The sequence below is a fragment of the Heterodontus francisci genome, chromosome 4 (genome assembly GCF_036365525.1).
Source record: "Heterodontus francisci isolate sHetFra1 chromosome 4, sHetFra1.hap1, whole genome shotgun sequence".
Classification (NCBI taxonomy): Eukaryota; Metazoa; Chordata; class Chondrichthyes; order Heterodontiformes; family Heterodontidae; genus Heterodontus; species Heterodontus francisci.
The window spans coordinates 22,484,883-22,497,025 of NC_090374.1; the positions used below are offsets into that span (position 1 = coordinate 22,484,883).

The 12,143-nt window shown below is 43.6% G+C and overlaps 1 protein-coding gene across 2 annotated transcripts in view; it reads right to left on the bottom strand.

Moving 5' to 3' along the window:
* The window catches only part of aadat (aminoadipate aminotransferase), a 91,196-nt gene that overhangs the window by 30,497 nt on the left and 48,556 nt on the right, over positions 1-12,143 (bottom strand). For both annotated transcript variants that reach the window (XM_068029288.1, XM_068029287.1), the window contains exons 8-10: positions 6,016-6,098; positions 4,525-4,621; positions 217-278 (exon numbers count right to left, since the gene is read on the bottom strand). In XM_068029288.1, coding sequence (XP_067885389.1) covers positions 217-278; positions 4,525-4,621; positions 6,016-6,098 — 242 coding nt within the window. The remainder of the gene's footprint in view (positions 1-216; positions 279-4,524; positions 4,622-6,015; positions 6,099-12,143) is intronic.

The window sequence follows — 12,143 nt, forward strand, 5'->3', positions numbered from 1 at the left end:
TTAGAAACAGTTTCCCCTTATTCACTGTATCTAAATCTTACATGATTTTGAACACCTCTATTAAATCTCCTCTTAACCTTCTCTGCTCTAACGAGACCAATCAGTTTTTAGAAGCTGAAAGAAAGTAGGATTAAATATAAACCTCTGGCTCATTCACTGGTCATATCCCCATGACCCAGAGAGAGAAAAGGACAGATGTCATGTTGTAATTATTACCTGTCAACATGTTCCAGGAAGCCCTTCTGTCCCCATTGTTGAAGTAGCTGCGCAACCAGGAGCTATAAATGGAACGTAGATTAACTGTGGACTCACTGTCACACTTAAGTAAGTAACGACACCTGTGGTTAAGAATGAGTTTGACTTCTCTCTGCAACATTAGGTTCCTGTCAGTTTTTCTATCCTGTCTCCTTCAAACAATCCAGTCAGTTACCCAATGGGCAACCCAACTCCCTATGCCCCCATTAACGTTTCCCGATAAAAATATGACCGATGGACAGATTGAACAAGAAGTGACAGGCCAGTGAAGACCAGTCATACCCATGTTGAGGCAGTAGCAAGGCCAAGAACAGGACAAAGAACATGCCATTTGTATTCATTTTAAATTAGGGATGACAGTCAGACCAAATATGATTTAAATGGGAGCGAAACATCATACATTCGCGACTTTGGTATCGTACTTAATCCCCACATGAGCTTCCAAGCACATATCTGCACCATCACCAAGACCGCCTATTTCCACCTCCATTACATGGCCCGATTCCACTCTAACCTCAGCTCATTGGCTGAAACCCTCATTCATGCCTTTGTTACCTCCAGACTTCATTATTCCAACACACTCTTGGCTGGTCTCCCACATTCTGCCCCCCATAAACATGAGGTCATCAAAGCTCTGCTGCCCATGTCTTAACTTGCACTAAGTTCTCGTTCATCCATCACCCCTGACTTGCTGACCTACACTGGCTCTCGCTTAAGCAATGTGTTGATTTTAAAATTCTCATCCTTGTTTTCAAATACCTCCATGGCCTCACCCCTCACCATCTCTGTCATCTCCTCCAGCCCCACAGCCCTCTGAGATATCTGTGCTCCTCTAATTCTGGTCTCTTTGAGCATCCTCGATTTTAATTGCTCCAGTATTCCTCCGATTGCCGACATGCAGTGACATTGTAAACATGCTCACAAGGATTCCCTTCATTTCGTTATTTTTAACAAAATAGTCAACACGTTCTTTTAGATATAGCAGAGGTAATCTTCGCAGACAGACTTGTGTTGCTGCTACAGGTTGGTGACCAGAAGAATTCTTTCCCCTGTACACTCTTTATTTCAGGTGGTGAGTACAACAAGATTGAGGAGGAGAGAGTTGTGATAGAGTACGTGAACAAATGGGATTGAAAGCAAGAAACTTCAGAGATATATAGAGAGCTATGGAGAGACAGACTTGCTTTTACTGGGAACCTTACTTCCACCCTAAAGTGTTTCACATATAATCAATTATTTTTACATTGTGTAAGACAAGAATGGAAGAATGTCCCATTTTCTAAACTTGGGCTAATAATTTAGGTAATTCTACTTTTTAGAAATGTATGTATTCCACACATTTGCTATAAAATGATATGACTGCATAATAATTCAAAATGTTGAACAATTAGTTATTTAATACAAAGAAATGAATTGTTGGATGAAATGGTTAAGTGGTCTGTCAAGAGAGATTATGTATTCCTGGTTGACTGATTATTCACTTACCCGGTCAATGAAACAAATTGATCATTTAAGTCAATTGATTATTTAGTTATGTAATTTGTCTATGACAGCTCTAATCTATATTTTACAGAATCAGCAGAGATGCCAATTAATCTTTTGAGGCAATCGATTACTTGGTCCCTTGCCTCTATTGACAATCTATTTAGTCAAACCTCTCAGTTAAGGTTCAATACAAATCCAGTAACATTTATTCATCCACTTACTGCAGCTACACTGCAACGAATACATAAATCATAGAATTGTTACAGCACAGAAGGAGGCCATTCAACCCATCATGTCCGCGCTGGCTCTCTGCAAGAACAATTCAGCTCGTTTCACTCCCCCGCCATTTCCCCCTGGCCCTGCAAATTTTTTATTTTCAGATAATTACCCAATTTCCTTTTGAAAGCCATGAATTAATCTGCCTCCAATTGAATCTGCCTGCACCACACTCTCAGACAGTGCATTCCAGATCCTAGACCCTCACTGCATAAAAAAGCTTTTCCTCATGTCGCCTTTGGTTCTTTTGCCATTCACCTTAAAATTGGTGTCCTCTGAGTTCTGGCCTGTCCACCAATGGGAATAATTTCTCCCTATCTACTCTGTCCAGACCTGTAATAATTTTGAACGCTTCTATCCAATCTAAATATTGCTAGAATTTACTGAAGTTTGTCTTCTGACCAACAGCCCTCAGTAAAATGAATGCTGGGGTGAGTAGCATACAAGGGAGCTTAGCTACTTAATCAATAATTCTTAAAATGTGCCTATGTTTAGAGAGAAGTTAAGAGGAGGTGTTCACAAATGGGAACAAGGGTCCTGAGGTACAGCGAGAGTGCTAGGTGGGTTCACAAAATGGCAAGATAAACATGGATGCGGAAGGTCCGTTGAGCCATCTTGGTTCACTCAGGAAAGCACCCAAGATGTCTGCCACTTTTTAAAATGCTTCCTCTCTTTTTGCCTCTACTAACCTTATCAATCAGGATCAGGAGTAGGCCATTCAGCCCTTCTGGTGGAGCAGAGGGTGAGAACAAGGAGGCATAATCTTAAATTTAAGCTAGGCTGCATAGGAGTGAGGGCAGGAAGCACTTCTTCACACAAAGGATAGGGGAAATCTGCAACTCCCTCCTCCAGGAAGCTGATGAGGCTGGGATCAATTGATGATTTCAAAATTGAGACGGACAGATTTTTGTTAGGCATGGGTATTAAGGGTTATAGAAACAAGGTGGGCAGATGGAGTTAAGATACAGATCAGCAATATTTTAAATGAACGATGGAACTGACTCAAGGGGCTGAATGGCTTCCACCTGCTCCTATTCCAACAGGCTATCATTATTGCCCATTATTAAAGCCATTCTGGTGACTCCTTATAAAGTTTGTGCTCTTTAAATAGGCCTGGACAACACCAGGATAATAACCTCAAACATTTTTTTCCACTACCAGTGTAGGACTGTCAAGACTATAATAATTCATAGTGGGTGGTGCCATGTCTCAGAATGAGTCACCAGCTTGAGGGAAGGGGAAGGAGGAATCCCAAAATATATTTTGGACTAAAAGTACTTTATGTTGGGACCTCCAAAAATGAAATGGTGTCATATAATATTTGGTCTTTGAAATAATGAAGGGATTAGGCGGTCCTATTTGACCTAGAGAGACAAGAGAGGACTAGGGGACATAAGCATGAAGTTGATGACATATGTAACAAATGCAGATTCTGTCAGCATTCAAAGGCTGGACAAGTTGCAGTGGTGAGCACCACCGCATACCAAAGGTTAATGAATGAATGGGGGCTGATGTCACTTGTTACTGTGATCTCCTGGAGACTACCTGGTTACTATTGAGAATTTCCTCGAGTTTTTCTTTCAAGTTGGCTACATTACAATACTGACTACACATCAAAAGTAATTCATTGGCTGCAAAGCACTATGGGATGTCCTGAGATCATTTAAGGTGCTTTATGAATGCAAGTTCTTTCTCTCTTGTCTCCTTCTCTGCTTTATGAGCTCACAACAATAATAACTTATATTTATATAGTGCCTTTAATGTAATAAAGTGTCCTAAGGCGCTTTACACGAGCATTATAAAAATAAGTATGATGCTGAGCCACAAAAGGAGATATTAGATCAGATGACCAAAATCTTAGTCAAAGAGATAGGTTTTAAGGAGTGTCTTAAAAGGAGGAAAGTGAGGTTGGAGGGTTTTCCAGAGCTTGGGGCCCAGGCAACTGAAGGCACAGCCACAAATGGTGGAGCAATTAAAATCAGGGATGCACAAGAGGCCAGAATTAGAGGAGCACAGATATCTTGGGGGGCCGGAGGAGATTACAGAGATAGGGAGCAGCAAGGCCATAGAGGGATTTGAGCGATCGCCAAGGAGATCCCATGAATGAGAGGGGGCAGAGGTAAAATACTGCGTGAGAAAGTCATAATGTGCCAGGTAGGGACAGGTTCAAAGGTCTTTTCTTGTCCTTAATTGGACGTTGGTCGCAATGGAGCATTAACAGGACTGCATGAAATCCCTCCATCCCCCATTTGATCAAACTATCAATAGCTATAAAAGTAAAATTAGTCAATGTCTGTTAAAATAAAAGAAATTTCACACAAATGTGCTAATGTATTCAAGATGAATACTGCAGAGCCTGAATTTAACCCACGTTATTAACGAATTAAGTGTTAGAAATGTTAAAGTCAAAATAAACAGGTGTTCGATCTATTCCCTTCCGGCTGGCAGTGATTGTTAAAAATTGATCCCTTTGACTTAAGTTTGATTGTTAGTCAGGAGTGAGCTTACCTGTGTGAACGTGCTGGTGTGCATCGTCGAACACTGAATATGTAAGATGATTTGGTCAATGAGTGGTTTGGGACCAGTTACAAATCCTATTCTCAGCCTATTAAAACAAATACAAGATCAGATGCTTCAGAAAAGTTCCCTTTTTTTTTAAAAAGGGGAAGTTAATGTTCTTTAAATGAAGTAGCACAATAGGCATGGCTCCATTTCTTCCCTCATTATGGCATGACGTCAAGTCTACATTGAACTCCTCCCCAAAATTACCCTGACAAAGTCTCTCACTCCAAATTTCACCAACTGGTGTTTTAGGATGATTATTTAAACCAGGGCTGTTCAACATATGGCCCGTGGGCTAGTCTCCAGCCCACCAAAGGTTTCCATCCGGCACGCAGATAGATTTTACAGATGAGAAATTTTCCATTGTCTTCTTTCAGACCATCTTTTAAAAAACATCGCAGGTCAGTTTCACAGCTGACAGGTGCTGACATCGGGAACAGCAGTTTCTGAACTTCGGACAGATTCTGGGTTTTCTGGCGGCTTCTGAATTTTTTTTAAGTCCTGAATCTGTCCGAAGTTGGAAAAGGGCTGTTCCCAAATGTCAAGAGAGAGAGAGAGAGAGAGAGTGAAAGAGGGTCAGAGAGAGGGGGTGGGGGGAAAGAGAGAGAGAAAGAGGGGGGGAATGGAGAGATGGGGAAAACAGAAAGAAAGAGGGGGGAACAGAGAGAGGAAGAGGGAGTGATCAAGATCACTCCTAACAGATGGACATCTATCTGGAATACTCCGCATCGCTCCAACAAGCGTGCAGGCAAACATTGACAACCTGTGCAAGCAAAATAAATGCCAGGTATCTCACAAAATCAGTGTCCAATTCTCTTTTGTAAGTTACTATTTGCTCCCACTGGTCTTTCAGGCAGCACATTCCAGATCATAATAACTCGCCATATAAATAAAATTCTCATCTTCCCTGCGGGTAATGAGACATTAAACCAAGACCCTGCCTGCCTTCTCAAACACAGGCAATACTATTTCAAAGAAGAACAGGGGAATTTTCCCTGGTTTCCTAGTCAATATTTATCCCCCAACCAATGTTACTAATATGTAAAAAAAAAAGAATCAGATTATTTCATCACTGTTTGGTTTTCTGTATGCAAATTGGCTGCCCAGGGTTTCCTGAGGAAATGAAAGGCACTATATAAATGCAAGTTCTTTCTTTCTTTGGACTGCTAAGGTTAAGGAGTTCTCACTGGATGACCTGGGAACATTGTGAATGTAATAAGGAATCATCTCAAGTCAGTAGAGCCGGTGTTCCTGCTCGTGCCCCCCACATGTAGACTGCAGCTAGCTTCTTTTCACTGGGCAGAATACAGTGCCAGAGCAGGCCACCTGCCTCCCATCAGGCAGCTCCATACTGTACATCACAGGTTTGGAGCCCGAGACAGGTACCCGCAGTATAATATACCTACAGTAACAGCAAAGGCGAGATAACATCCTTACCCCGAAGACAAAATCTTGGAAAAGGAATCTGTCCTGATTACTCGACCGTCAACATCCAAAGAAAGGAATGATGGAGCCCAAGGCTGCAAGTCAAATAAAAAACACAAGACAGCCATAATCAGTTGTTCAGAACAATATGAAGATCCTTCATGGTGTGTCAGCTGTGAGTGAGTGGGTAGTGCTGTATCACCTCTGAGTCAGATGGTTGTAGGTTCAAAGTCCCATTCCCACAAGATTTGAGCAAAGCGATCTAGGCTGACGCTCCTAGTACAGTACTGAGGGAGTGCTGCACTGTTGGAGGTGCCACCTTTCGAATGAAATGCTAAACCACAGCCTCGTCTGCCCTCTTGGGTGAATGCAAAAGCTTCCATGGCACTATTTTCTTGAAAGAGCAAGGGACATGTCCCCAGTGCTCTGGCCAATCTTTATTCCTCAATCAACATCACTAAAAGAGATTATCACATTGCTATTTGTGGGAGCTTGCTGTGTGCAAATTGGCTGCTGCGTTTTCTATACTGCAACAATGACTATGCTTCAGTTGGCTGTATAGCACTTTGTGACATCATGAGGTTGGGAAAGGCACGATATAAACACAGTTTTATTTCTTTAAAAGAATCACTTTGGGATGCAAGTCTGTTTTAATACTAGTAAACAGCACATTAACACTGTACGAATGCCCTCCACCTACTATTTTACCAGTTGCTTTTAAATGAGAGAGAGAGAGAGAGAGAGAGGCAGAGAGTGTTAACACTTCAGGTTGATGACCTTTTTTTAAAAAATGAGATTTAAGTCTGTTTCTCTCTCCATAGACTTGCTGACTATTCCCAGCATTTTCTGTTTGTATTACAGATGTCCAGCATCCACAGTATTTTTGCTTTTGTCTCTTTTTTAAAGAAATGGATTCGTGCCTTTCATAAAATTGAAGAATTTCATATGAACATGTTTATACTTTTGTTACCATGGCAGCCCCATGTGTCTAAATGCTTAAAGAGTGAGTCCTGTTTGTCTCCTAAACACATTAAAATAATGTCCTACATTAGCAGCCTCCCTATGGCATTCATGAATTTTCCCATTTATTATGTGCAACACCCGAACAGAATGTAGGAGAAAGCATCAACATTCAGTTAAAATGACAATTGGTGAAGTGTTCACTAAGTGACTATACATATTAATTTAGCTCCTTGAAGCTGCTGGGTTAAATAACTCCAATGAGCTCATCAGTTATTTTAAATATAGATGGTTACAGTGAGTGGCGAGGATCAAAAAAGGGAGCCTTGTTTGGCTTTGCTTTTTTATTATTCATTCTTAGGATGTTTTTCAAAGAAGACCTAGATTTTTCCAGATCTTTTCCACAGCTCACAGATCAGAAAAACAAACAAAAAAAATAAATTGCAGCAGATTAGACAGAAACAAAGTCTTACATTTGTTCCAACGTAGTCCAGTGCAGAACCATGATCTTGATGGCTGGTGAAGCCAGGAATTTTAAGCCAGATTTGAGAGAAAAAACAAATCCAGGTCTTATCCAGATCTTTACCAGAGCTCACAAGGTGAGGCCGGGGGATGGGGCTTGTACCATCAGACAGAGGCTGTTTAAACTAACAGTTAACTTGAAGTTTGGGCTAAAAATGCACCCACTATTAGAATCAGGGGAACTTAAACAGTAGGAGAAAGGATTTAGTGGAGAGAAGCAGCAACAGATGGCAGCAGATGGCCACGGATAGACGCGAACAGTCAGGAGCTCCCTAGGGAGTTGACTGTCCGGGAGCCATCTTAACACTGCTAATCCAGATCTTCAAAGAACAAAGAACAGTACAGCACAGGAACAGGCCATTCGGCCCTCCAAGCCTGCGCCAATCTTGATGCCTGCCTAAACTAAAACCTTCTGCATTTCCGGGGACCATATCCCTCTATTCCCATCCTATTCATGTATTTGTCAAGATGCCTCTTAGACGTCGCTATCGTACCTGCTTCCACCACCTCCCCCGGCAGCAAGTTCCAGGCACTCACCACCCTCTGTGTAAAGAACTTGCCTCGCACATCCCCTCTAAACTTTGCCCCTCTCACCTTAAACCTATGTCCCCTAGTAACTGACTCTTCCACCCTGGGAAAAAACTTCTGACTATCCACTCTGTCCATGCCGCTCATAACTCTGTAAACCTCTATCATGTCGCCCCTCCACCTCCGTCGTTCCAGTGAAAACAATCCGAGTTTATCCAACCTCTCCTCATAGCTAATGCCCTCCAGACCAGACAACATCCTGGTAAACCTCTTCTGTACCCTCTCCAAAGCCTCCATGTCCTTCTGGTCGTGTGGCGACCAGAATTGCACGCAATATTCTAAGTGTGGCCTAACGAAAGTTCTGTGCAGCTGCAGCATGACTTGCCAATTTTTATACTCTATGCCCCGACCGATGAAGGCAAGCATGCCGTATGCCTTCTTGACTACCTTATCCACCTGCGTTGCTACTTTTAGTGACCTGTGGATCTGTACGCCCAGATCTCTCTGCCTGTCAATACTCCTAAGGGTTCTGCCATTTACTGTACACTTCCCACCTGCATTAGATCTTCCAAAATGTATTACCTCACATTTGTCCGGATTAAACTCCATCTGCCATTTCTCCGCCCAAGTCTCCAACCGATCTATATCCTGCTGTATCCTCTGACAATCCTCATCACTATCCGCAACTCTGCCAACCTTTGTGTCGTCCGCAAACTTACTAATCTTCTTTGAAACATAGCTTCAAATTTCTGGACTTATCTCAACATCGAGAAGATGCTTTTGCTCTGGATGACACTGGTTATAACGTAAGACCCAACGTTGTGTCTGAATTGCTACTCTGTTGTGATACTTAAAGTAACTTTGATCAGTTTACTGCCCTTCCCCCACCACTGACAAGTTTGAGAGATTTCCTGCTGAGCCTGTGACTGACCACAAGTTATACTGGTTTTTTTGCTTCAGCCTCTTTCTGTCCAGAAAACCACTTGCCTATTCAACGTATAGTAGCCGGAGGGTTCGGAGGATGGAAGTGGCAACGTGGAGGTGGGAAGTAGCGACCTATCGCTGCTCCTTTCGCACACTTGGAGAACAAGATCACACCTACTTTTGTGCTGATCTTGGGCCCTGCCAGTTGGTGCCTTGAACATTAACAACAACATCAAGAGCTAATGGCTAAGGGAGTAAACCCGACAAAATCTGGAGTGGAGTCCCATTAGGCGGTGGGTGTTTCCCTCAAGTTAGCGCCTTCTGGCAACTCCTGCAACCGGATAGGCCACAGACGTAAAGGCTTTCATCTTTCCTCTGGAGACCAGCCTATGAGGTCGAAAGGGGGGTGCAGATGCTATGCAAGTCTGTGTTAATCTGCAAATTGTGTATCGATTGTTTGATTATATGCAGGTGGAGGATGTTAACTGGGGTCTTACTTGAGCACTTATAAGCAGACACTTACTGAGACTGGTGTTGGGTTTTGAGTGAGGAGCTACATGTTTGTAATCATTTTACTCTGCACAATAAATGTGAAACTGAGTAAAGATAGGCTCCAGCATTATCCTTCCATAACAAGCTTTCTTGAGTTTAGCAGTCTGCACCTCCTAAAACTATACCTAGGCTATGCAGCAAACAAAGAAAGGTAACCTAAATAAAAGGAAATACAGCAGATGCTGGAAATCTGAAATAAAAACAAGAAATGCTGGAAATACTCAGCTGGTCTGGCAGCAGCTGTGGAGAGAGAAGCAGAGTTAACGTTTCAGGTCAGTGACCCTTCATCAGAACTGGCAGAGGTTAGAAATGTAAAAGGTTTTAAGCAAGTAAAGCAGGGGTGGGGCAAGAGATAACAAAAGGGAAGCTGCTGATAGGACAAGGTCACAGAGAATAACTGACCAGAAGGTCATGGAGCAAAGGCAAATGGTCTGTTAATGGTGTGCTGAAAGACAAAGCGTTAGTACAGAGAGGGTCTTAATGGACAGAAAACCGAACAGCTTGGCCCCAAGCACATACATGAAAGAAACAGTGGGTAGGCACAGTAGAAATAAACTAAAATAAAATAAGCACATAAAAATAAAATAAAAAATAATTAAAAATAAAAATAAAATGGGGGCCCCCCATCATGCTCTGAAATCATTGAACTCAATGTTCAGTCCGGCAGGCTGTAGTGTGCCAAATCGGTAAATGAGATGCTGTTCCTCGAGTTTGCGTTGATGTTCACTGGAACACTGCAGCAATCCCAGGACAGAGATGTGAGCATGAGAGCAGTGGGAGGGGGGGGGGGGGGGGGGGGGTGGGGGGGCAGGGTGTTGAAATGGCAAGCAACCGGAAGCTCGGAGTCCTGCTTGCAGACCGAACAGAGGTGTTCCGCAAAGCGGTCACCCAGTCTGCGTTTGGTCTCCCCAATGTAGAGGAGAGCACACTGTGAACAGCGAATACAGTACAGTAAATTGAAAGAAGTACAAGCAAATCACTGCTTCACCTGAAAGGAGTGTTTGGGGCCTGGGATAGCGAGGAGAGAGGAGGTAAATGGGCAGGTATTATACTTCCTGCGATTGCAGGGAAAGGTGCCATGGGAAGGGGACGAGGTGGTGGGGTAACGGAGGAGTGGACCAGGGTGTCGCAGAGGGAACAATCCCTTCAGAATACTGACAGGGGAGAGGAGAGGGAAGATGCATTTGGTAGTGTCATCTCATTGGAGGTGGAGGAAATGGCAGAGGATGATCCTTTGGATGTGGAGGCTGGTGGGGTGGAAACTGAGGACAAGGGGAACCCTGTCGCAGTTCTGGGAGGGAGGGGAAGCGGAAGTGGGTGTCTCCAGCAAGGCTGGCATTTATTGCCCATGCTTAGTTGCCCTGAATTGAGTAGTTTGCTCGGTCACTCCAGTTGGCAGTTAAGAGTCAACAATGTTGGTGTGGGACTGGAGTCACATATAGACCAGATCGGGTAAGGATGGCAGGTTTCCTTCTTTAAAAAGAACATTAGTGAACCAGATGAGTTTTTGCAACAATTCATGGTAGCTTTAATGGATACCAGAGATTTTCCTTGCAGACTTTTAAAAACTGAATTCAAATTCTCATTTTTAAAAAATTCATTCATGGGATGTGGGCATCACTGGCTATGCCAGCATTTATTGCCCATCCCTAATTTCCCTGAGAAGGTGGTGATGAGCTGCCTTCTTGAACTGTAGTCCATGTAGGTACAGCCACAGTGCTGTTAGGAAGGGAGTTCCAGGATTTTGACCCAGCAACAGTGAAGGAACAGCGATATAGTTCCAAGTCAGGATGGTGTGTGACTTGGAGGGAACTTGCAGGCGGTGGTGTTCCCATTTGCTGCCCTTGTCCTTCTAGTTGGTACAGGTCATGGGTTTGGAAGGTGCTGTCTAAGGAGCTTGGTGCATTGCTGCAGTGCATCTTGTAGATGGTACACACTGCTGCCACTGTGTGTCGGTGGTGGAGGGAGTGAATGTTTGTAGATGGGGTGCCAATTAAGCGGGCTGCTTTGTCCTGGATGGTGTCGAGCTTCTTGAGTGTTGTTGGAGCTGTACCCATTCAGGCAAGTGGAGAGGATTCCATCACACTCCTGACTTGTGCCTTGTAGATGGTGGACAGGCTTTGGGGAGTCAGGAGGCGAGTTCCTCGCTGCAGGATTCCTAGCCTCTGACCTGCTCTTGTAGCCACTGCATTTATATGGCTCCTCCAGTTCAGTTTCTGGTCAATGGTAGCCCCTAGGATGTTGACAGTGCAGGATTCAGAGATGGTAATGCCATTGAATGTCAAGGGGAGATGGTTAGATTCTCTCTTGTTGGAGATGGTCATTGCCTGGCACTCGTATGGTGCGAATGTTACTTGCTCTTATCAGCCCAAGCCTGGATATTGTCAAGGTCTTGCTGTATTTCTACACGGACTGCTTCAGTATCTGAGGAGTCACGAATGGTGCTGAACATTGTGCAATCATCAGCGAACATCCCCACTTCTGACCTCATGATTGAAGGAAGGTCATTGATGAAGTAGCTGAAGATGGCTGGGCCTGGCACACTACCCTGAGGAACTCCTGCAGTGATGTCCCGGAGCTCAGATGACTGACCTCCAACAACCACAACCATCTTCCTTTGCGCTAGGCATGATTCCAACCAGCGGAGAATTTTC